Source organism: Zea mays, chromosome 8 (assembly GCF_902167145.1).
Source record: "Zea mays cultivar B73 chromosome 8, Zm-B73-REFERENCE-NAM-5.0, whole genome shotgun sequence".
In the NCBI taxonomy this organism is placed as follows: Eukaryota; Viridiplantae; Streptophyta; class Magnoliopsida; order Poales; family Poaceae; genus Zea; species Zea mays.
In genome coordinates this window covers 152,101,530-152,128,186 of record NC_050103.1, presented here as the reverse complement: position 1 = coordinate 152,128,186, position 26,657 = coordinate 152,101,530, and the positions used below count along the sequence as shown (strand labels likewise).

At 43.9% G+C, this 26,657-nt stretch overlaps 2 protein-coding genes across 2 annotated transcripts; one reads left to right on the top strand and one right to left on the bottom strand.

Annotated features, from left to right (window-relative positions):
- Positions 1 to 1,626: 1,626 nt before the first annotated feature.
- Positions 1,627 to 10,675, bottom strand: LOC100273417 (V-type proton ATPase subunit E3). Its single transcript, NM_001147854.1, has 6 exons — positions 10,471 to 10,675; positions 7,523 to 7,623; positions 3,838 to 3,994; positions 2,912 to 3,108; positions 2,276 to 2,375; positions 1,627 to 1,892 (listed from the first exon to the last, which is right to left on the bottom strand). Exons 1-6 carry the CDS (start codon positions 10,570 to 10,572, stop codon positions 1,857 to 1,859), a joined length of 693 nt encoding a protein of 230 aa, NP_001141326.1. The 5' UTR covers positions 10,573 to 10,675; the 3' UTR covers positions 1,627 to 1,856.
- A 2,093-nt stretch (positions 10,676 to 12,768) lies between these two features.
- On the top strand, positions 12,769 to 15,137 carry LOC103636134 (sphinganine C4-monooxygenase 1). The gene is made up of 2 exons (XM_008658493.2): positions 12,769 to 13,280; positions 14,379 to 15,137. The coding sequence occupies exons 1-2, from the start codon at positions 13,041 to 13,043 to the stop codon at positions 14,970 to 14,972; spliced, it is 834 nt and encodes a 277-aa protein (XP_008656715.1). The 5' UTR covers positions 12,769 to 13,040; the 3' UTR covers positions 14,973 to 15,137.
- The last annotated feature ends 11,520 nt before the right edge of the window (positions 15,138 to 26,657 follow it).

Below are 26,657 nucleotides of genomic sequence, written 5' to 3'. Positions count from 1 at the left end.
TATGACCATCTCTACTTATATATAAATGGATATTGCATGTGACACAGCAAAATACTCTGAGGGCCCGTTTGTTTCGTTGGAATTGAATTCCATTTTAATAATTATAATTTAAACAAATTTAATTAAGTTTATATATTTATATATGTAATATATTTGTATATTATCCAAAATCATATGAGAGAGATAGTTATATAGTACATTTATATTATATAGACGCAAGTAGAAGAGTGTGCTATAAGTTGTACATCGGAAAATTAGCATGCAAATCTATAGAATTAATTTCCATCCCTCACCACATGAATTTGAGATAGGCTTATATGATAACTTTGGAAAGTGGTGGAATCTCATATTCTAAAAAAATAGCCTATTCCATTAGTAAGATTCCAATTCCTCGAAATGAAAGAAAACAAACGGGGCCTGAGAGAGAACTTTGGAGCACATAAAAGGCTCTAGTATCTAACTTTATTTCTAGACTAGAAATTCAAATGACTTAAATAGACCGTAGAACTGTTTTCTGAAACAATGACGAAAGTGGCATGGAACCAGCAGCCGTAGCCGCCGCCCACCCGCCCGCCTCCGAGCTGGTGGAGGAGCAGAGAGTTGACAACTGCCGAGGATCGGCTGGAGCACGGCCGGTTCTGTAACACGTGCCGAGCGCGGCCGTCGCCGCGGCGATCCCGACGGCAGCCACGCAGAGAGAGGCATGCAGCAGATGCAGAGGCCGAGAGGCGGGCAGGGCCGGGCGAAAGGAGAGAATCTCGCGCGCTGGCGGAGGCTTCACGAGGCCTTCCGGTGGTCTTTTCCTATGCTCTGCCACCTCCTTGTTTACTCCTCTGCCGTCGCCTCTTGGGTAACCTCCACCCTCTCCCTCTCCCGAGGCGACGAAATTATTAGCAAGTGCTTCAAAACTATATTAAACGTGTGGAGCGTATGCTAATGCGGCTGTCTTTGTCCTGTGATCTTGTCTCAGCCAACTGGTGCCCAGCAATGTGCAAGGGGAAGTGGTCTAAATTCTAAAATACTCTGGGCGGTGACATGGCATGCTTGCAAGCACGAGAACGCATAGGGCTGGGGGCGCGCGGCAGGCCTGGGACACGCTATCATCACATCCATTCGTCGTCCACACAGTCATCCAACACAGCAGATCTCTGCTGCTGGTACCTTTGATCTCGAGGCAGATGGTCAAGCACAATCTGCGTCAAACTGAGAGCTGTTTCCGCAGGTTCAGTGTGAGGAGGAAAAACTGTCGACTGAGAGACGTGGTAGCGACGTTGTGTCGCGCTTTTTATGCCGGAACACATTTTCTGTCACCATTATGCAGCGTAGGTAGTATATACTCTACAGAAAGTACTCCACAGAGCAAGCCCCGCGGGGGACACAGCTATGCGCAAAGCGCAAAACGTGGAAAAGAAAGCTGCAACATTTGCTCCATCTACAAAATCCAGTACCTGTGCTCAAAAGCGACATTCTTCAAATAAACGGACAAGCATGACAGGAGGCGAACTGACAGCCCAAACAAACTATTTTCCATAAGAACCACATCCGACATTAACTAAATATACACATGGAGAAACCATAAACGGAATGTTCAGCGCAACAAATGCATTTACAACGTTTATTCAGCTTCGCGATGGAAAGTCTGGCGGTGCTTTATTCTTATTCCTCGGAGCAAACAGAGTACAAACAGTCGGTGCTCTCGGCGACAATAATGAACCAATAGGTAGTTTGTACATAGGGGATGAATACCTTAAACAATCAATTTGACAAAAACAGGCGGAGTTCCTTATGGCTGCAGTGCAGGCGTGCAGCCGGCAACCATTACATAGAAGCAGCCGTACCATCGGCAGATGAGTCGATTAGGCTGCAGTCTGGCCAAAAAGAAGCTTCCGGATCTGCAAGGGCAGGGGGACTGTGTTAACTTGGTTCTGGCAAGATTTTCATCGTAAAAGTAACAACTAATTGCTGACAAAACTGAAGAATGGTTCTTTGGTTGTGTTTTCTCCTATAAACAAATGATCTTCCTGTTTTACAGTAACTAAATGTCAAAAAGGCCATGCTAAGATATTTTCATGCAGGCAGATGAAAAATGGAGTGCTGTTTTTGCAGCCATAATGCAGTTTTTGCCACTCAGAATGCTTGCACAAACGAGAAGATGTATATAGTTGTAAATTTATTGGTTTTTCTTTCAAAAAAAAAAAGGCAGCTGGACATGATGTGAACTCAAAAGCGTTTGGTGCGACATGGTATATTGAGAAAATGAGATGGCCAAAGGTACCTCTGGCAATTTCTTGCGGAAAACAACTTCTAGTCTTGCGTCAAGTGTACTCTCAAACACAATCTTTCCATCTCGAGAAGCCAATACAATACCTCCAGAGCTGAACAAACAGATACTTTTAGAATAGAACATTGGAACTATGGCCAAGATTGAGTTGAAAAGCTAGCCACATGCTATTGGAAATAGACTCTGTGTTCAAAATTATAGCTGCAATACAGATCTCATGAAGATACATAGACGAGACTTTTTAATGCAGTAAAGAGATCTATTATTATCATGTCACTGGGAAGTGGGAATAGGAAAAATTACACTTTTCCATGCTCCATCACTACACAAAGATAGATCTCTTAATGCATGACATGTCAGCATACTTGCAATACCATGGTATTGCCCATATAGTTTCCTTTGCTAAAGAAATAAACATTTCTGTTGGAACTAGGAGATATCACAGTACGCCTAGCAACAATACCAGATTTAGTAATATGTCAATTCAAATGGTATATAAAGAACTATTTGCTAATTCTACCATGAACTGATATGGAAAATACTATTGTAGCATGCCAACCAGTAGCAGAGAGGCATAGAAAATAATAGTCCAATCTCCAAACAAATAGCCAGTGGCATAGAAAATATTACCAAAACTGGCCATGAGCATCATGATGGCTTGGGGCAGGTGGCAGGTATACATCATGATCAACAAATATCTCTGGTTCATGGACATCTGCTTTTGATGCATACTCATGCTTTGCTGAATGCAGCACTGATTCCACATGATGGTGATCATCCTTGCGGCAACGGAGCAATACTGCTGGCTCTTTCAAACGGAGCAAACCCTGGATTTGATCAAACAAAGTGACTAACTGATGTGCGCAGAAAGTTCTGAAATGGCACATAGCATATTTGGCCCTACTGAACATTTGACATCAAAAAAAAAAGGGCGTACCCAGTGCCGTAGGCTTCCCGCACTGTGCGGGGTCTGGGGAAGGGTATCTTTAAGCGCCAAGCCTTACCCGCATAATATGCAGAGGCTGGGGCTCGAACCCGGGACCTTCCGGTTACAGACGGTAGGCTCTACCGCTGCACCAGACCCGCCCTTCTTAACATGCTATAGTTTGCCTTCATAAATTTCATTTGTTTAGGCCCTGTTTGGTTTCCTTAGTCACTAGACTAAATTTTAGTGACTAAAGTTTAGTCGCTAAAGTATCCCGTTTGGTTCCAGTGACTAAACCGGACTAAAGGGCATTAATTGCTGTGAATAATGACTATTTTACCCCTATTAATTAATAGATGTTTGCTATAAGAAGAAAGTGGAGAGGACAAATAAGGTAAAAATACTACTTTAGTCTCTTTTAGTCACCCTCTTAGTGACAAAAGAACTAAAATTTAGTCACCCCACTTTAGTCACCATGTTTGCTTCTTTAGAGACTAAAAGTGACTAAACATTAGTCACTAAACTTTAGTCACCCCAAACCAAACGGGGCCTTAGTAACTTGAGACATTGACTTGTAGAAACTTTTAAGAAAAAGAACATTGAAATTTGTGTATGCTGTATTTGGCCAAACCTGAATGATTAGGTCTTTCAAAAGGTTCTTGTATTCATGGTGGTTGTGGCTGACAAGGAGAAGTTCCTTCATGGCATCGTCTTTCATTTTGTTAACTAGATCATCCTGAGCTTGAAGAACTTTGATGCGAGAAGCATTCAACTGCATAGAGTACTCACTGTTAACAAGCAAACAGAAACTTGTCAGATAACAGGTTTGAAAATTCATGAACATTGATACAAAATGACATGTCTCAAAGCTAAAGCAAACCATGATGGCATATTTTGGATGTCAAAAGTTGCAGTGGTATACTGGCATATATTTCATTATAGTGGCATGGATCTGATTAAACCTAAAGACTACAGCTAAACTAAAATGCCATTATAAATCAATATTCAGTTACTTTTGTGTTGTATTTACTAAGGCCAAAGACATTCAGTTTCCTGTAACCTATTGTGTATGTTTTACAGTGTCAAGATCTGTCTTAGTGTCTTTCATCCTCAGCATATTCATAACATCTACTAGCTATTAAAATTCCAAAATAAAACGTTCAGCCAACAAATCTACTTCTTCTGATCACAATCATATGTTTGTCTAGGTTTATCCTAATTCAACTCCTTTTACCATTGACTAATAATATCCAAAATTTTAATTGTAGTTGCAGCAACGATATTTAAAATTCTATATAGATTTCTTACTAAGACAACTTATGGAGAGATTCAGAGAACAAAAGAAAGACCTGCATATGGTCTTCATAGACTTGGAGAAGACTTATGACAAAGTACCTAGGAGTGTAATGTGGTGGGCCTTGGAAAAACACAAAAGTATCAACAAAGTACATTAATCTTATATTCTTACTAAAGATATGTATACTAATGTTGTGACAAGTGTCCGAACAAGTGATGGAGACACCGATGACTTTCCAATTAACATAGGACTACATCAAGGGTCGGCTTTGAGCCCTTATCTTTTCGCTTTGGTGATAGATGAGGTCACAAGGGACATACAAGGAGATATACCATGGTGTATGCTTTTTGCCGATGATGTGGTACTTATTGAGAAAAGTAGGAGTGGTGTTTCGCAAAAGTTGGAATTGTGGAGGCAGACGCTGGAAGCAAAAGGTTTTAGGCTTAGTAGGTCTAAAACAAAGTATATGAAGTGTGATTTCAATGTCATGGGGTATGAGGATGACAATGTTAGTCTTGATGGGCAAGTGGTACCCAAGAAAGACACTTTTCGTTACTTAGGATCAATGCTTCAGAAGGAGGGAGACAACGATGAGGATGTCAGTCATAGAATTAAAGCTAGATGGTTGAAGTGGCGGCAAGCTGCGGGTGTCTTATGCGACCCCCGAGTGCCACACAAACTAAAAGGCAAATTCTACAGGACAGCAATTCGGACGGCTATGTTGTATGGAGCAGAATGTTGGCCCACTAAAAGACGACATGTCCAACAACTAAGTGTGGCAGAGATGCGTATGTTGCGCTGGATATGTGGCCACACAAGGAGAGATCGAGTCCGGAATGATGATATACGAGAGAGAGTAGGAGTGGCGCCAATTGAAGAGAAGCTTATGCAACATCGTTTGAGATGGTTTGGACATATCCAACGAAGACCTGAAGAGGCACCAGTGCATATCGGAATAATTAGGTGTCCCGAGAATGTGAAGAGAGGTAGAGGTCGACCAACCTTGACGTGGACAGAGGTTGTGAAGAGGGACCTGAAGGAGTGGAATATTGATAAAGAGCTCGCCGTGGATAGGAAGGGGTGGAAGTGTGCAATTCACGTGCCAAAACCCTGATTTGTAATTTCGCTTTTCCTCCTTAATCGTTTGACCATTTCTTGTGCCCCTTTAGATCTTGCTGGTTCTTGTGGGTTTTATCTCTTTTTATGTGTTTCCCTGTTTCGTCGTTTTTCGGTTCTCCTTTGCCTTTGTCTCCCTTTTCTTTTCTTTGGGGGTTGAGCTCTGAGGTTTTCATATGGGGTTTCATCTCTAGCCTACCCCAACATGCTTGGGACAAAAAGGCTTTGTTGTTGTTGTTGTATTGGCATTACTAGATTCGTTATGAACAAAAAAATCACAATATATAACGCCTTCCATTTAAAACAATCTATTTCTAAAGACATTCCTTCCAAAGTGTCATATTGGATAACATATTTATGTCCTACACTCCTAATGGGCTTATATTTGTGATTGGAGGAAGTATTAAATATTTTGCATCAAAGCTGTGAATCAGCATAGAAGTCTGGAAGAGCTTCAATCTGACCACAAAATGCACTGTCTCAGAATTCTTATGCAGTCAGTACGTGATGGCTGCCAACATAACTGTAAAGTTGCAGCAGTCTGCAGTTACTTCTATTACATTTTGTTTAAGAATCAAACAAGGTTTGGGATTCGTATCGTAGTATCACACTATAGTATGATGCTACCCAGGCCGAATGATAATGTTCCTTTAAGATCGTACTAAGATTGTAGTATCTTTTTTGGGTAGTAGCATTGACCTGGGATCTTAATACATATCGCAGTATTTTTTTTTTTAGAATCACACCAAATACGATCTCAAGTGACTCTACGGACAGGTCAGAAATCAACCTCTGGATTTGACACCGACTGCAGGGACTGGATGCACCTGGTACAAATCATAAAAGAGAAAAAATCTGTATGGTGGTGGCGCCATTATGCAGAGACGGTCACTGTCATAGTCTCTTCCCCTTCTCTTTAGATTTGAGTGTCTCCATTGTTCCTTTATGTGGCTAACTAAATGCTTCATCTACAAAACAGGATGGGAAGTGCCAGATGTGTCCATGTCTTGGTGATGGGGGTTTGGATGCCAACCGTTGGGCCGCCAGCAGCAAACCGGGGAGCATGAAGCCAGGCACTTGTGCCACATGAAGCTGTAATGATTCGTGCATATCTCTAGGAACTGAGTGCTAGTTGTAGCAACATTGTAGCACTAGCGAAGTTAGTGTTAGTACCCATGTGCTTTATGTTCTACCTGATGCCTTAACCACTCATGATATGGATGGTGTATCTTCCTATGATGAATTGATTATTGAAAGGATGGTCCTGCTCTTCTGATGGCGTAGCTGTAGATACTGATAGTTTATGGTCTTGTGATGCATAATTATTTAGCTGTTCCCCGGTGCAATGTGACTCCAACTATGTGTCATGGTACACAATGTTAGCATGAAGGAATAAATATAACTATCTGAAGTTTTGTGTTCATGTATGAGGACAAACTCATCACTTAATCTTCAGAAGTCAGAACCTAAGTTAAATGGAACTATTAGCTCTAACTGTGCTTTTCTTTTGACAAATATATGTGTTTGTGTGTCATGAACTCATGATATTTTTAACAAATAAATTTCATAGTATCCTGATGGTACAATACAATCCTATGATTTGATACTTGACAGATCCAGTGTTGGCGGCTCCCACATGAGTGTGATCTAGGGAAGGAATAACCGAAGCAAGCCTTACCCCTGCAATTTTGCAGAGAGGCTGTGTAACCTTGGAAGCAATATAATGCTGTTCTGGTGTGCAACCTAGCTGAATGACGTATTTGTGATGTTAATGTAGTATGTTACATGTCGTGAACATTCTCGACATGAAATGCATTTCATGGCAAGAACATCATATTTGATAGCAACTAACAGACTACTATTTATCCTTGAGGTGAACGAATTCGGAGAATTGAAGTCTTACATTTTCTTGCGTACTTCAACCTGCTTCTCTTTGCGTTCATACTCTTGCCTGATCTTCTTTTTCTCAGCTTCAACAAGCTGCAACTTCTCAATGTTGAATTCCTGCAAGTTTTTAAACAAGTAAAAGTTGAGGACGCATAGAAAAAAGGGCATTGACAAGTACACACATAAAAAGAGATATGAAACTGTCTGATCAAATCACATTTGAATCTAGCTATTAAGCTAGATACAGACATGATTCTGTATGCTATTCATTTATGAATATGATGTTTTTATCAATCACTAAATCAGATAAAATAAAAGGGAGGCAATAAATAAACATCCTGCATAAAAAGAGAACAGAAATACTAAAACTGTCAATTGAATCAAATGTTTAGTCAGAAGTCAAACCACATTACATCCATCAGAGGCTAGATAAAAACATGAATCTATGTGCACTATCCAAACATGAATCAAGTGTTTCGGTTGTATACTGACTTATTTTGATCAATTTCAGACACTGCCTGCACAACAATAACCGTATACATTCACATGAAACATTTTAGAGGTATATTTAAATAAAGTAGACCTGATCATGCACCACATGAAACATTTTAGAGGTATGTTTAAATAAAGTAGACATGATCGTGCACCACCTAACCTGACGAACATGATCCCACCTGCACAAAAGAAACCGACCCAACCCAACCCAATCAATATGGCGGGCAAGCGCAGACCATCATTATTAAGCCAAAGAAAATGTTAGGTCAGGCTGAGAGACCTGATTTTCAACGGGCCGACCGGACAGCCAGAATAGGAAAACTTAATTGAAAAATACCACTGGCTTACCATCCCACATGTGGCCCAGCAGTAGCCCAACAACAGAAACCCATCGTTATCACATATATGCCACCCACACCGTGCCCAACCCTATGGCCCACGTTAGCCTCTTATAAGCTTTCTGCTCCCTTGCCTCTCCACAGGCTGCCTCCGACTCCTGTCTCTTACTCTTGTAGTCGCGTTCAATCTATCCTCAAGCCACTAGCCGTGAAGCACCTCCAGCGCTAGACAAGCTTGAACTGACAAAAGATGGCAGGAGCTCTGTGTCTGCCACCAGGAGAAAATCTACATCAACTGCTCCAGATCCTGTTGTCCCTGGGCACACAGGGCCGACAAGAGGCAGAGGCACGTCACCATGGAGCACAAGACGTGCCGGATCCAGCCGTCTGCCACAGGGCGCCACTATGCCCTCGCCAAGTCTTCTTCAGTTCATTGGGCCATGCAGCAGGTGGGCTCGGGTCATAGCAAAAGTGGACCTTTTTTGGCCTGGTCCGGCCTGAGGATGTGGGCACAGAGGATGCTACTGTTCTAATGATAAACCTAAATCTCTGACACAATTTACTGGCAGTATAGTTAATAATTAACTCACATTCGACTTCCATCCAAATGCATAAACATGAATAATCAGGCAAAAGTTGGGTGTGGAAATAGCAACGAAAAGAGGTGTATATATTGTGCAAAGACTTCAATACATGACTATTTTCATGAAATCAAACATTAAGGCAGCACATGTATATCCAGGCCCCAGGGAACACACTACTATTTCCTCAACCCAAATATAGCACACAAAGTGAATGTTTTCTTGTATTGTTTAGTTTTTTATGATCTTCATTCTTCAAGACTAAACTGTGCATGCTACTTTTTTCATGCCGATCTACAATAACAAATGTACTTTTATGGAAGCATTTTTTAAAAGATAGGTCTAGCAATGTGTTTTTCACACAAGTAAATAGGTAATCTTTATAGTTTATACATATTATTAGTCAAGATTTTGAATGTTTGGCAGGTGTATTCTACCAATGGAGGTTGAACATAATGGTCCATCATATTCTACTACACTGTAGCAGAATCAGTATATTAATCATACACGCATGTGATCTCATACATTGAATTTAATTGGTACACTGTGTTCATAAGTTGGCAGCAAAGACAAAAAGGAAAATACATGAATATGCATGATTGTAGAAGCCCTCCAACAAGTAAATTTGTCGTCCAGTGTCTAGCACACTAGCAATTCATCAAGCAACCAACCAAAATTGGTATCGATCAGATCGCATCTTCCAGTACAGTTACTTCAATGTCTACACTACAACGAGAAAATAGAAGACACCTTAAAAAGTGATACATGGTTAATGGCTTAGGTAATTAGGTACCGGACATACAGAAGTTGTGATTAGTTGTTTGAACTTTTGATATCAGGGGTTACACTCTTATTTTCAGAAAGCTATTTGAACTTTTGAAGCATAACTCCTAGAACCAAGCCAGAAGACAAATTGGGCATCCAAGCATGAGACGTTCCCTTTGAAGGGAATGACATAGAATTAATCAAGAGGAGAAATGGAGTGATTCAGCTTAAGATCATTTAGCTTCTAGATGAAGGATGAGAATCACGTCTTAGGAGTTCCCAATTCAGCTTAAGCTCCAATTTTGTTTCCAGAACATTCAGGAAGCATGTGAACCATTTGTGAGCTCCGAAAACATACCTCGTCTGACTACAGTTATACAGGAGCCCTAGAATTATGCCAGTCGGTAGAGAATGGCGTGAATACCAACTCAAAAGCGTGGAGGGTTGGAGGCACAAAACCTCCGCGATCTAGAACTCTCTACAATGTTCACCACCCACCATGAGCGTAACAAGCCCAAAGCCCTAGAGCCGCTAACCCAACTCCAAACTCTCCTCGATCTGCCTCGGAACTGGGGGCCTTTGTCGCTTGGGACTACGGATCTCGTACACAATAAGCGAAGCACCAAGCGTTAAAACAATCGAGCAGCTAAAGCCGGCTCTCCCAGATGCTTCGGGATCATGGAGCGCGTCAGCCAGATCGGGCAGCTGAGAGTACAGAGACAAGCATCTAGAAGCTTCTGGAAGCTTCTAGGAGGGTGAGGAAGCGGCAGGCAGGGTAAACTGACCTCCTCGGCGGAGACGGAGATCTCGTTGGCCTTCTCGTCGGCCTCCTGGCGGATGAACCGCACCATCTGCTGGATCTGCTTGGATACATCGGCGTCATTCATCTTGACGGCGGCGGATCCGACAGGCCCTCCGGCTGCTCTGCTCGCTCCGGCACCGCCGCGCTGGGGGTATGGAAGTTGCTGAGGAGGCAATCGGGAGTCCACGGGATCGAGACTGGTCGAGGTGGAGGTCGTGGGGCTAGTCTAGGCGTCTAGCCGCGCGGGGGCAACGTGATCGGGTTGGTTGCCGCTGCCTGTCTGTATGTGATACCATTATTTCGTGAACCCGGTCCATGGTTCCGTGATCTTTATCATTGCTTCCGGTCATTGTCTGACCAGTTTTTTACATCAGAGTATCTCCAACAATATCTCAAGCTAATGTCTTAAATTAAAATATAGAGTTTTACACTGAAAAAATAACTACAACAGTGCCTCATTTCATAAAATTTGATCAAAAAACTATAAGATACATTCTCAAGTGCCTCAAATACACTATAGTGGGCTGTCATATAATCTATATTTGAGGCTTTACTGTTAGAGCGGTGTGTTTTGTTGATGCCCTAAATTATATAAATTATACTCATTTTTAAATTATAGAGTTTTTTTATAGGTCGTTGTTGTAGATGCTCTTAGGGTATCTCCAAGAAATCACCTAAACCAACCCAAAAACGTTTTAAGGAAAAAACACATTTTGAGCCCTCCAACCATTCCCTCTTCTCCCCATATTTATATTTATAGATGGCCAAATGGGTCGTGTTTAACGGACCGGCCCAAAGCACAACTCATTTAATAGTTCCAGACCGGGCCCGGCACGCCATTGCATCGGCCCGCAGTGCCAGTCCGGTCCGACACGATTATATTTTTTATTTTATAAAACATAGTATATATATTTAGATTTTATAATTGCTATTTTTACAACAAATGCACTAGATGTAAGTTTTACATGTTAGTCTCCTTCATGTAGCGTTTTCAGCCTTGTAGAGAGGTCGTGGGTTTAAAACCTCACTTGTGTATAGTTTTTTTTACTATTTTTCCTGATTTAACAACACAACATGAACAAGTTAACGGATCGGCCCAGCATAGCTACTAGGCCGGTATGCCGTGATTGGACCGTAGCTGCGACACGCGGGCCGATCGGGCATGGCCTGATTATCCGTCGGGCCGGCCCGTGCCGTGCGGAACCGGGCCGACCGTTTGTGCAACAACTATACCCATTTTTTTTGCTTCCCTCATCCATTTCCTGCCCTCCCGCAAATTTGAGCGTCACAGATCCTCCCCAATCGCCCCTACTCGCCTTCGCTTTTTACACGGCCTGCCGCGCCGCCGGCTCCTCCGCAAAGTAGTCCTCGACGTTGCCTCCTCTAGCCCCGCGGTCGTCTTGCAACCCCTGGGGTCCTGGCCGTGCAAATGAGCACGCTGACCTGGCCATGGTCGATCCACATGGGGACAAATGAGCACGCTGACCGGCCGGCGAGGCACAGGAAGAAATAAATACGTGTTCTTATTGCTTGTACTGTTAGCTTTCTACCGCATGTAGTTTACATGTTCGACGAAATGCCAACTAAAGACAGGATACTAGTTGTTTCAAAAGTATTTGGGATTATGTATTAGCCGTCTGCTGTGGGTTTAGCTTTTTTTAAGAAATATTTTTTAGCAACAACCCCAATAAAACGTTTTGGAGAACATTTTTTTTAGAGTTGCTTCTAGTCTCGTCCCTAAAAAAAGAGCCACACGCGGATCCACCTGTTTTGTTGGGGCCCGATAAAATCCATAAACTCTTTAGCAAAATATTATATTGTCGCGACTCAAGTATATCTACACCACATAATAAAGCTAGCCTAGATTATGTTTTAAACTTGAGCTAGCTCAGCCCTTGTGGGATGGAACAATCATTATTAAAGGATTATTATGCCCTCCCACACAATCAGAAACATGTGCTTTCAGTAACCACTGTACATCCGATCAATACAGTCACTCAGTTCCAACACGTTGTACTCGTTGAATGGGGATATTGTTTTTTTTTGGTATGTAATAAAATGACACGCGTTGAAAGGTGTTTTTTTCGCGCTCTCGCAGCGTGCCCTTTTCGCATCTGAACAATTTCTACCTTACGATATTGCCTGGCGCATTCATGCCAGGCGCGCCCAAGTCCCTCTCCCTAGGGTCGCGTCACGCGCGTTCCCGGTCCGTCGTGGCCACCTCGCCAGTCGCCACCTCGGAACCGATAAGAATGCAACAACAGCTAGCACGGTGGAGCTCGAGCGCAAAAGCTGTCAAAGAGGCTGAAAGGGTTGCAAGCACGCACAACACATTACTACACACAGGGGCTCGGATGCGCGCGCGTTGACAGCAACTAGCATATATGGCTAGAGCTAGATCCATCCGTTCTCTTCAGCTAGGCGCCTAGGCCGCTTCTCATCACTCCTCTAGTCCTCTTGCTTTGCCGGCGGCGACGGCGGAGGAGGCGGGTGCCAGCGCGCTAGAGCTATAGCTACTCGCGACGTACCACGCGAAGTACGTCCGGCGCGGCGATGTGGTGGATGATGATGAGCGGCGAGGAGCTGGTGGTGACGCTGGCGCCGGTGGCCGTGTACTGGGTGTACGCGGGGATCTACGAGGCGCTGCTGGCGCGTACCGCGGTGCTGGACAGGTACAGGCTGCACTCGAGGCGGGACGAGGAGACCAAGAACGTCGCCTCCAGGAAGGACGTCGTCAAAGGGGTGCTCCTGCAGCAGGGCATCCAGGTCTCCATTTCCGTTGCCATCCTCAAGGTCTACAACTCTCCGCTTCTCATCAGTGTCCATATTATGCATCGCTGCCTAGTACTGTAGGAGTAGTGTTAATATAACCAAGCAGAAAAGAACTTGCTGTCCTCGCCCTGCTGTGTTGTCATGCATGCTGTTGGACGACCACTCTAAATTGTTTTTCATAGCGTAGATATGTAGGTAGATAGATAGACAGACAGATGGGATGTGGCTTTTCTATCCCACCTTCAATTCCACTACTCCATAAAACATTACACTCTACAGTACAGTGAAACAATATTTTACGTGATCACACGGTCCGCCGGAGACGGTCGGAAGCCGATTAAACTCCCGTGGAGGAAAGGAGTGTGCGATCGTGCGACTGCCTGAAAGCTCCAGCTTGATCTGCCGTCGTGCAGGCAACCAGGATTGGCCAAAAACCAGGGTCAAGTGTGTGTTTCCACGACATTCAAGGCAACCTGTGACAAACAATGCACAGTTTGAAACGGCTGCCAAGCTACCATCAGGCTCGATCGAGCTCATACTACACACCCGGTGTTGTTTTGTGGATCACAAATTAATCCGTTCAGAAGGAAGCGTTTTGGATTATTGGTCATCCAAAGAATTTAGGTGTTGTTTCCTTGGCTTTAATCTGAAATGTTTTGTCTGACTTTAATCCATAAAAACGAACGGCATGAATAAATTTGAATAGGCCGGATGACCAAACGGCTCCTCCAGTGTAGCCTGAAGCCTCTGCCACTCCACTCCATGTATGGGTGACGACCGGCTCGCCTGCTTGTGAATGGCTTAAGCAGTTAAGCCTGACAAGCATTGAAGACCAGTCAGCACTCTGCACCGCGGCTCAGTGCTGGCCGTGTCCACGCAGCGCACCGCACCAGCCCGTGGCCATGCGCAGGGCAGCCGCCTGCTGTACAGTGCACACGCGTACGTGCACTCCATATGCATGCATTTGCTGCGCGCGCGTCTTGTTTCATCTATCACGGGGCCGCCGGGCGGGCGTCCTTTGTTGGGAATCTATGCATTTCTGACCGTCATTTATTATGCCGGATGCCTTCGGTTCACACACCTAATAATCTTTTAGTACGTCCGTCATTGTTTGTGCAGATGAAGGGACACGGTGCCGCTGCTGCTGATGCCACCGCCACCAACGACGATCTCGCGGCGGCGGTGGCTGTGGCGGAACCGTTCCTGCTGGTGGCGGCGGCGCGGTTCGGCGTGGCGATGCTGGTGCTGGACGCGTGGCAGTACTTCACGCACAGGCTCATGCACTCCGTCCCGTACATGTACCGGCAGTTCCACTCGTGCCACCACCGCGTGGCGGCGCCCTACGCGTACGCGGCGCAGTACGGGCACCCTGTGGACGGCGTGCTCACGGAGACGATGTCGGGCGTTGCGGCGTACCTGGCCTCGGGCATGCCCCCGCGTGTGGCCACGGCCTTCTTCGTCTTCGCCACCGTCAAGGGCGTGGACGACCACTGCGGCGTGGCCGCGCCGTGGAACCCGTTCCACGTCGTGTTCCGGAACAACACCGTCTACCACGACGTGCACCACCAGCGCGGCGGCGGCCGGCACAACTTCTCCCAGCCCTTCTTCGTCATCTGGGACCGTCTGCTCGGCACGCACGCGTCGTACGTCCTGAGACATAGGAACGACGGCGGGCTCGAGGTCAAGGCCTTCGAGGATCGTCGGATGCGTTAAGTATCTTGTTGCTCGTTTACGTAGTGCCGCTAGGACCTAGGAGTAAAAAACGGAGGGATATGTACGGATAGTACGTTTTTATGTATTCTCTAATATATTTTAACCGATACAAATATATAAATTGGATATTATTTGGATGGATAAGTGACATATACGAACATTACTTGGCTGAATACATACCGTGAAGACCGGTGAGGTGATCAGAAGAGAGTGAATGAGAGCCACTATTTTTTTCTGCGAGAACACCAAAGTGACTTGGATCCCAACTTAACCTAAAACCTCTAGGGAATCACAAATTACCAGATCACTATGTAATTCAAACCAATGTCGTTTGAATACACCAAAAATTTGGAAGAAGAACAACCCTACTGTATGCAAAAAATTAGAGTCAAAAGCTCAAGACGGCTTGAAGTCCGACAGTGTCGCGCACTAAAACCCTGGCAGAATCGCCTCAAACTTTGCAAAAATTTTGTGCGGGGAGAAAGATGTCTACTGGTGAAGAATCAACCCGGGCAATACAGAAACCAAAGCATAGATCAGAAATCTCGTTTCGGTTGGGGTTTTGATGAAGTTTCCTAGAACGAACTCAAAACGAGATCGAAGAGGATCACGACCACAAATAGCACCATCAGGACGTAAGTAATGATACTAGGAGTATATATCGCCCACCAACAAACCCAAACAACACTGACACCAAAAGAACTCGATGGTTCTTCACAAATTCACAAGAAGAAGGAGGGGAAGAACACAAGAGCCAAAAAACTTCAAATATCCATCAAGATACAAACTGAGAGTGAAGCCAACCAAAACATGTGGGCGGTATCAGCTACCCTTCCTCGGATTAAACATTGCAGATTACAAGACACAATCACGAAGGTTCAAAGCGTAATGGATCTCCTGGCTAAACTAGTGACTACTAGAGAGGAAAACTAAGAGTACTAAAAGCGAGTCTAAAACAAATGGTAGCCAAAGGGATAGTTGTAGCAACAGCCTTAGGCTGGCCTATCGATCTCGACATGATCAATCCTCCCCGACAGGGTCCCTCCCGGGAGGCGAGATCTAGGTTCAACGTGAATCCCTCTACGCCAGCGCAGACGGTCCGCCACATACACACGAACGGTCCGCACCCCACAGAGAAGAGCGTAATTATCTGCTCGATGATGACCTACATGTGGACGGTCTGGTGACTTATCGCGTACCGTTTGGCGCTCGCACCTCGCAGAGAGGTCCCCGAGGTCTTCACTCCCTGTGAGTGGGATCTAGGAATCATTAGTGTTTGACCCCAAAGAGGTGGTGGATCTTTAAGTAGAAATAGATATGAAGTTTCCACATCGTAGAGTCGACCTCAAAGTTTTACACGTGGTGTGGAGGCCCTCGGGTCGTTGGTATTTGGCCGTCAAGAGGTGCCAACAACCAGTAACTAGTCCTCACTGGTTCAAAGAGACCATAAACTTCCTTTGCCCTTCCTTTCACTTCCATTATTATCCACTTTGATGCCAACTAGCTTCTTATTGTCTGCTTTGCTGGCAATTGGTGAGCACAGTAGAATTTGCAATTGCCCTTTCTTTATCATTCAAAAAGCGTGGAAACTTACATTGCAATGGTCCTGCACCAACAAGCCATCTAAAAGTTTGAAAACTTTATCTTCTCTATTCTCGTTAACACCTTTTCTCTTCTATTACTTGCTTTGTAGTCCAATAGGAGTCTGTTGGAGAGAAAACTCCAACGGGGTGGCGGAGTGCACCCGCCTAATCCTGTGAACTAAGAGTACCCTAGGGATTTGCTTGATTAGCTGGAAGAACACGAGAACACAAGGGTTAGAGTGGTTCAGGCCAATGGGACGTAATACCCTACATCCACTGTGAGTTGTGTTGCATGAGAGTCTCTATGTCCGAGGGTCTTCCAAGGAGTCTGTTCAGGGAGTCTGTCTACCAGTACCGTGTGTGTGTGCCCTCCCTTTTATAGCCCAAGGGAGGGACGTACATGGTGACCGAGCCCCGACAAGTGGGCCCAGTAATCTATTACTAGATATGGAGTAGGTGGAGCGACGGTTCGTGGAAAACGAATATTTTCTCTTGGTCTTCGTGTAGATCTCCTGGCTTGCCGCGCCCTTGCTTCGCCTAATCGGAGCTGGGCGCACGTGTAGGTTGCGGCGTACGCTGATGCGCTACCATAAGTAGGGGTGCTCAAGAGTCGTCGTTCTGTCTTCTTCGCATGTTTCCCTTCGCCTTGGTAACGTGCGAGCTAAAATGGAAGTCATAATTATAGTAGCCAAGCGGCACAAGAAGTCAATGGTCTCGCCTCGGTAACGCGCGAGTTACTGTGTGGCCTGCGTACCGCGGACGCATCGCCTACCACTAGGGTAGGTAGGTATATGTCTCATTCGCAGTTAATGCAAAGGTGCTTTACACCTAGAGATTGACGTTAGGCTTTCCTCGATGGCTTATGTCACGCGTCGTAGAACACGTGGCAGCATCGGGCCTCGCCTTGTGCGGGGAGTAGTGATTGGGACTGCCCTTCCTTGTGACAGCTCTGGATCACCCTTGGATGGGAGTCCGGATGGTGTTCGAGGGAGGTCCCACCTCCTCCGGTGTTGGCCAGCATGTGGCAGCATCAGACCCACTTAGGTCAAAGGTCTGGGTGGCCTGCCATGAGGGTTAGGGCCGTCCCCGAGGCTCCAGCCCCTGGGCGCAGGCGTGAAAGGGAAATGTGCCCTTGGGCCATTTCTAAGTATTTTGGTGATTAAGTGTCCAAGACAAGTGCCTAAGTGTTAAATTGTGCCAAGGACTCAAGAAGTGCAAATCAAGATCAAAGGTATGTTTCTAGACTTAGTACATTGTTTTGAAGACTAATGTATTGTGTCTAAGTGCTAGAAACAGGAGAAACAATTTTGGAGAAGTTGGCTGTGTACAGCCAAAAGGCTGCTCGGTCTGGGTGCACCGGACTGTCCGGTGGTGCACCGGACAGTGTCCGGTGCGCCAGGCTGGCGTCTGTCAACTGGCTGCTCTCGGGACTTCATCGGCGGCGTACGGCTAAAATTCACCGGACTGTCCGGTGAGCCAACAGTCGGCCGGGCCAACGGTCGGCCGCGTATTCCGCGCGCGACGCGTGGCAGAGCCAACGGTCAGAAGGGGGCACCGGACTGTCCGGTGTGCACCGGACAGTGTCCGGTGCGCCAACGGCTCTAAATCTCCAACGGTCGGCTTCGCCAAAGAAGGAAAGAAATCCGCACCGGACAGTATCCGGTGGTGCACCGGACTGTCTGGTGCGCCAGACGACAGAAGGCAGGAATTGCCTTCCTGGAATGCTCTCAACGGCTCCTAGCTGCCTTGGGGCTATAAAAGGGACCCCTAGGCGCATGGAGGAGGACACCAAGCATTCTCTAAGCATTCCTAAGCAACAAGACTTCAATTCCGCGCATTCGATTCTTTGTGATAGCAACTAGAGCTCCATTTGAGTAGAGAACTCTTTGGGTTGTGTTGTGAGCTCGAGTTGTGACCTGTGTGCGTATTTATGCTCTGATTTTGTGTCTTGTGTGCGTTGCTCATCCTAGCCTTACTTCCGTGCTTCTTTGTGAACATCATATTGTAAGGGCGAGAGGCTCCAAGTTGTGGAGATTCCTCGCAAGCGGGATATAGTAAACAAAGCAAAACACCGTGGTATTCAAGTGGGTCTTTGGACCGCTTGGGAGGGGTTGATTGCAACCCTCGGCCGTTGGGACGCCACAACGTGGAGTAGGCAAGTATTGAACTTGGCCGAACCACGGGATAAACCACTGTGTCTATCTGTGATTGATCTTCTTGTGGTTATCGTGTCTTGCAAGAACTCCTCTCTAGCCACTTGGCTTTATTGTGCTAACTCCTAATCAAGTTTTGTGGCATTAAGTTTCAAGTTTTACATGATCACCTATTCACCCCCCCTCTAGGTGCTCTCAAGGCGCCGAGGGCCCTCGTCTTTAAGACCCGTGGAAAACCCGGACCCCCCTCCGCTGGGGTTTTAGAGCGCTAATTATAGGCGTCGACCTTCACCCGAGGCCAGTGGCCTTATTGGGCAGACCCAGCCCTTAGGCTAGGACGGACCACCATTAGCATGGTGACTAAGGGTATTCTCGAAGGGTCCGCCTTGACCCAGCAGTACTGGGTACCCCAATTCTGAGGTACCGACAGAGTCATATTGGAATCATAACTGGAGAAGCATTAAGCAAACTAGATGTTCTCAAATAAGTCGCCTGTAGTGTTGCTAAACTTCATTTGCCTGTGTATATCTTTTCACTTCCATTGTTTGCTTTACTGCCAATTATAGATCTATGAAATACTCTCTTTGTCCCAAAATAAAATTCGTTTTAGCAAATTACTAGGTTCATACAACACTTAATATATATGTGTCTAGATTTATTATTATCCATTTGAATATAGATATGAAAATCAAGAGTTAAAATGACTACTATTTTGGGAGGAATGGAGTATAAGATTTGATAACCATCAGTGCATTCTCTAAAACGTCATCCACAACTACTTCATCTCTGAGTAAATTAATTTTTAGAGTTGTAGTAAGTCAAACTTTTTAAGTTCAACTAAATTTACACGGAAGAGTGCCAAGATTTATGAATAGGTACATCATAATTTATAAAATATACGTATTTGGTGTCATAAATATTTATTTATTTTATATAAATTCAATTAAACATAAAATGTTAATTTAAAACAACTTTAACCTCTAGAAAACGAGTTATTCAGGATGTTAGAAGGGAGTACAACTTTGCGAAACTTAATGATATTTTTATAAATATTTTTCTATCTTCTATTGTATTGAGCACCATATGTACCACCTAACGAGGCCGAACGGTCCGGCTCTGTGGCCGGACAGTCCAGGCCGCGGACAGTATGCACCTAGGCGCGGACGGTCAGTGATTAGATCACATCAGACAGTTTAATCCCTATTTCAGTGTGTGTTTATCCATCTAACCCGTGGATTTTGTTGGGGAACACCTAGTAATGGGTCTACACCTCTCCCTATAATATGAAGGGGTACGACCAATTACGCGCACCAACAATTGAACAAAATCAATCTATCTTTTGTTCCTTTACTTTTTCCCTAGGAGTAGTAGTAACATAGCCTTCTCTATCTCTATCTTGACGCCTCTTCGACTCTACATCGTTTGGCGACGTCTTGGTGACTTGTCGACCTCAAGACAACCCTAGGATCTCTCCTCTCTAACGGGGCCCCTCATGGGGGACAAGATCCAGGTGCTATTGGCGATCATCGTCGCCCCTGTGCATGTGTGGACCGTCTGGCTCAACATAGGGAAGTCTTATTTCTGTCGTAGGGTCGTCGACCGTCGCCCTAGGTCATAACTGTTCGTGCCACCACACTGAGCACCATCGCGGGTACATCTCGTTGGTGATTGGCACCATATTGGTGCCAACATATTGTTTTCTACATTGCTAGCGCATGTGCTCTTGAGTATGGGAACCACCACTGTATATAGCAAACATATGTATAGATAAATCACGACTATTATAAAAAAAGTTTACAAGACATGGACAAACTTTGATAGTGACCACCTCCATTAATAGTTAGGGGAGATATAGGAAAAATCCATATCTGAAAATCATTTATAGAGACAGATGTCTCAGAACAATTAAAAGGAAGACGACTGCCATCTCAAATGGATTTTCAAAGATGGGTGCTTTATGATGTCTGTCTCCAAAAATCTCTATTAACAAAGATAGAGGCGACCATTATAAGCAACCATATCCATGAATTGGTTTATCGAGGTGACATTCTAATATGTCTATCTATATAAATAGGTACAACAAAAAAATATTTCATAACATTTTTCATATGAATTCACATGAAGTCAAACTTAATATCACAATTGTAGCCCAATGCTATGTTTGGTACTTGGTAGTGTCCTCATGGAGTGGTCGTGATGGTTTGGTGGAGGCAGACCTTAAGGCTTGTCAAAGAGGTCAGTGAAGGAGTCCATACGTGCCTTGAGGAGCTCCTAAACTGTAGACATGACCGTGCATCGAGGTGGCATCCTACCCACACCTATCCATCATATTGTGCGCCCTTGACACTAGAAGGCCAATGCCATATCATCAAAGTTCCATAAGATGGGTCCCAAAACGTGACCCAGTATAACATCGAAGCTATTCAAGGGTAGCACATAACAGTTGGTGATGAAGTTTGGTTATGGCACCTTGGAACAAATGTTGATGCAAAACACCTACTCCTCATTGACGACCTTCAAGGACATCCTAGGTTGTGGCATCACCTAGAGATCGAGTTTGGGGATGATGGCCTCTTGAACAAATGTGTGGGTTGATGCCATGTCCACTAGGGACACCACAGTATGGCTATCGATCGGGACATGGAGCTCCATAGTGTTGGTGACGTTGATCCCTATCAAGGCATACAAGGAGATCTCGGCTCTTCAAATGTGGCCTCTATTTCCTCCTCATCATTGAGCTCCAACAGAAACACGACCTTGGACACACATCTGTGGTAGCTGGTGTACTTTTTAGGGTAGTGGTAGCATTCCCTGTTTTCCCATTTGGTCGCCAACTCCTTTAGGGATAGCCATTAGAAACATGGCTTAGATGTTTCCAAGGTCGCCTATATGAAAGGAAAAGATACTAGGGTCTTTCTAGCTGATGCCATGGTAGATATTGGTGAGGTTACGCCTGAGGATACAAACATACATCGCTCGTAAGCTCGGGCGGGTGCGTGTCACATTGTAGGTTGGGGAAATTGATCTTTGGGCGATGAAAGTTATGGCCATCATATTGCTCACTGATGGACTGGCCACCGCTGCCAACTCCATAACCATCCAAGCCACCCACCTCCACTAGTGCTATAAGTGCCGCTCTAGGGCAACGACCGCCACCCCTAGGGCCACGACTAGCATCGGCAAACCTACCACTACTCGTGCCTATCTACCGCTATCGGTTAGTTCTGTCACCAGAGTGGCCTTCCGAGCCATGGGCCACACCCATAAGGGTTGTGGAGTTCTCCTATGGTGGTTCCTTGAGGTTGGTGAGTTGTCAATCATGGAAATCCATCCGTGTGTCCATTGTGGTGAGCTATGCCAATGTGGTCTAGTTTGGCCAAGTCAAAGGTTTATAGGATTGGTGTCGACGATGGATATGGTGGTTGATGTGTTGGGTAACTCTGGTACCATATTGATACATTGTTGTCATTGTGGTGTGTGTAGGGTTGGACAAAATACTTGTGGCTCATTGGTTCGGCTTGGCTCGTGACAAACTCGTTAGGGCTCGAATCAGCTCTTTGAATTTTTCAGGAGCTGAGCTAACATTCTAGCTTGATTTGTTAACGAGCCATCTCGGTTTCTTAATGAGTCAGCTCATGAGCTCAAACGAGCTATCACATTTCAACAAAATGAAACTATATGCATACTATTTATGCATGAATTAATGAACATGTTACATGTATGTGTAGTGCTTATGAACTGTGGGTTAAACTGATGATTGATGAATTGTGTTTGTGTGTTAAATTGGTTTGTGCGACTGTGCTTGCGGGTTAAACTAATGAACATGTGTGTGAATTGTGAATTTATGACGAACTAATGAGTGATGAACTGTGTTAAATTGGCATTGAATCGATGTGATATGTGAAACTATGAGGATAATTACTATTTTTATTATTAAATTTGTTTAGAATTAACTAGAAATTGATTATGATATGTATGTATATGCATATTTTTGTTGTGGCTCATGAGCTAAACGAGGCAACTCGATCTAACTCTTTGGCTTGGTTTCTTAATGAGTCAAGCCAAGCTAGCTGATTAGCTTAACAAGCTAGTTAGAACTCGATCGAGCGGAGTCGAGCTGGCTCGATATCCAACCCTAGGTGTGTCTAGATGATAATGTAGCAGGAGATAAGATTGAGGGATAAAACAAAGTGAATAGGGAACTAGGTTGGAAGTGGTGTTGTTGCTGTCACTAAGGCCAAATTAAATGTTGGACAGGGTGATCGAAGCAATCCCACCAAACTTGGGAGGCTTTACTTCTTCGGTGATCTCCTAGCCTCCTACGAACACACAATAGCCCCTTTTATAACATTGGAGCTTTATTTGTTCATCTACTAACTATTATGGATAAGCCTATCGCTAACTAGGGATAAAGATGATTCACTAACTAACTAGAATAAACTAATTGCTAACTAACGAGGAATAAGGATGACTCCTTGTTATAGCTAACCTCCTAGCTCCCTCTTTAGCCACGGTTGCGCCGCTAGTGTAGCACCCAAGGAAAGAGTCAACAATAGGGGGTTAGGTACATGGTCTCTATTTTGTATCATTGTATATATGTAGGCCTAATGCCCTTATATTGAACAATTCAGTATAAAACAGTGTTAAAATCTGAGGTGGTTTACATGGTGGGTTGGGTTAGGGTGGGTTATTGAACATTTCAGGCTAGATTAACATTAAAATCTGGGGTGGTTTGTTTTCTGCATGGCAGATTGGATTGAGGGTGGGTTATTCTTTTTTTTGGAATGTTAGTATGGATTGGTGTAAGACACCATGTAGTTACAGTTTGGATTTAGAGGCTTTTCCTTGCGTGCCAGTATAAAACGTTGCGATTTCATACCAGCCATTAAAAAAAAAGTTGAGCAGTCACAAATGCCACTAATCTTTACTTTTTTCCTACATGCCACTTTTCGTTAGATTTAGCTCTAATGGTACCAAACTGCGGAAAGTCCAAAATATCCTCAAGTCTGAATGTTTCATTATTTTTTAGCATCTTAACCATTTCAAATAAAAAAAATCAAACCTAAAAAGTTGTAGATCTGTTCTAGATCTATACTTTTCAAATAAATGTATATTCATTTGATTACATCCAAAAAGATATATTTTTCCTAAGGCAATAAGGGTTACATGATTAATATGCTGCTGAAATTTTATATTATTTGTAAATGTCTTAACGACTTCAATTGAAAACTCAAAGATAAAAAATTTTCCTTGTCGAGATCTGCAATTTTTATATAAAAGTATCTTTATTTGACACCATATAGAAAATATATGACTAAATTTTGGGAAACTGGTATTTTTTATACCAAGAATCGTTTTCAAAATTTTACTGAAATTTAGGGCTAAATGGAAATGGTTACCGAAAATACAGAAACGAACCCGGTTGAAAAATCGGAAACGAAAATAGTTTGGGTCTCTTTCCACCGTTTCTAGAAATTACCGTTTTTATTCGGTATTTTACCATCGTTAATAAATTCAATATTTTTCAAAACAAATAATAAATCTGAACTAATCTTTATAAATTCATTATAGCTTAGAAAAATATAAAACTAATTTTATTATTTTACTAAAATCAAGATCTATCTAATGGTACATAATTTAGAATTGTTTGAAACTTTTTATGAATCTTATTTATGTTTTCTTACATGTTATTTAAGTTGTTCATTTGACTTTAATTTGAAACGACTTTTACTGTTTGTACAATGTTTTGTCTCTATAGATTGCAACTGCAGCAGTCTAAACAAATGACTTTAATCCAAAGTTGTAGCATCCCAAAAATTCAAATCTTGGAATTTTCTCAAACTCGCTCTAAATTCAAAATGAATTTCAAATTTCGTTTCAAAATGTTTGTTTGCAAGTTGATATCAACAAATAAATTATAGTGGTCTATATTCTCTCTAAAAACTCCTCAAAATATCCTACAAATATTTCCCCAATGATCCCCCTCAAATTGTTTCCAGAGATATTGCCCAGATATTTCCCTAGTGATCCCCTTCAAGTTCTTTCCAGAAATACTACCCAAATATTCCACCGATATATCTCCAGGTATTTTCTTCCTAAGAAATACCTTCAGAATCATTTTCCAAGTCCCTCAAAATATTTTCTTCATAACTTTCCTCATGCTCATACATATACATATGCCTCCGGTGTCATACGGTGAGCTCTACAAGCTAATTACACTCATATAAGACAAATCCATGCTAATCTCCCACTAATCCTCTCATCCTCCTCTCATCCCACCCCCCTAATCACCCCACCATGGCTATAAATAGAGGGGCAAGGGCCTCCTCTCATCCCACCCCAAGCCATTTCATGGCAACTCTCTCCCCCCCTCACACACCCACTCCATGTTCCACACAAGCACACACTAGCACAAGGATCGTTCGGTCGTTCTTCGATCGTTCGTCCCCCTGTTCTTAGTTTGTTCGTTCGTTCGTCCGATCGTTCATGGTTCGTTCGTCCGATCGTTCGATCGTTCGTCCGTTCGTTCGTCCAAATAATCTTTTTCATGCTATTATGCTGCCGAAATTCCGATCGTTCGTTTGTTCGATCATTCGATCGTTCATCGTTCGTTCATAGTTCCTATTCATCGTTCATCGTTCGTTCATAGTCCCTATTCATCGTTCTTCCAGATAATCTTTGTCATGCCGTTATGCTGCCAGAATTCCGATTGTTCGTTCGTCCGATCATTCGATCGTTCGTCCAAATAATCTTTTCCCTGCCGTTATGCTGCCGAAACTCCGATCGTTTGTTCGTTCGATCATTCGATCGTTCAGCGTTCGTTCATAGTTCCTATTCATCGTTCATCGTTCGTTCATAATCCCTATTCATCGTTCTTCCAGATAATCTTTGTCCTGCCGTTGTGCTGCCGAAATTCCGATCGTTCGTTCGTCCGATCATTCGATCGTTCGTCCGTTCGTTCATAATTCCTATTCATCGTTCATCGTTCGTTCATAGTTCCTATTCATCGTTCGTTCATACAACTCTTCACCATCACTATTCACCGTAACTATTCATCGTTACAATTCACCGACACTATTCACCATCGTTACTATTCATTGTTACTATTCATCATCGTTACTACTCATCGACGATATCTATGGTAACATTTTCTTCGTCACTATTCATCGTTACTATTCATCGTTACTATTCATCGATTAACCGATCACCCCAAATTTCAACTACTCATACATCATGCTGTCCAGTCCACCTAATACCAGCCAGACCCATATTCTAGTCATACGAACTCCGGTGACTGTGATTTTCCTCCCAGTGGGAACTTCCCATCTGGTCACCCATCCTAGGTTTCTCCAAGTTGAGCACGCTTAACTTTGAGATTCCTTCGAACCAGGATTCCAAACTCATGTTCTAATAATTCTTGTTTCTAAATTCTTATCAAACTATTCCCTATCCAACCATGTCATCCCTTAAGCATGGTTCATATTCCAGAAAACTTCCAAAAATACTCTTGTCCCATATTCTACCTATAACTCTCCTGTTCATACTAAGTCAAACGATTCATTCGTCACTATTCTCACCAACAGTGAACTTCACTGTGCTACACCACATACACCCAGCTATAAATACACCCAGCTACCCTCTCCCTCTCCACACACACTCAACACCCTCAGCCAAGGAAAACACCCCACCCACTCAGTTACTCCGCTCTGCCGGCTACACGCATAGTGTCGCTTCGCCTCCAGTCCACCCTCCTGGTAAGCACCTCCACTCCACCACTAGTAGTATCTCAACACCACATGCCACATATTCTACTCAAGACTCTACCCATCCATGTATCGCTATTCTGACCACTATACTAAATATTTGTTGGTATACTTGCTTGTTTGTATGTTTGCTTGTTCATGTTGCATAGTTATCGGAGCGTTTGTGCCGTCTCGTGGAGGCCAGAT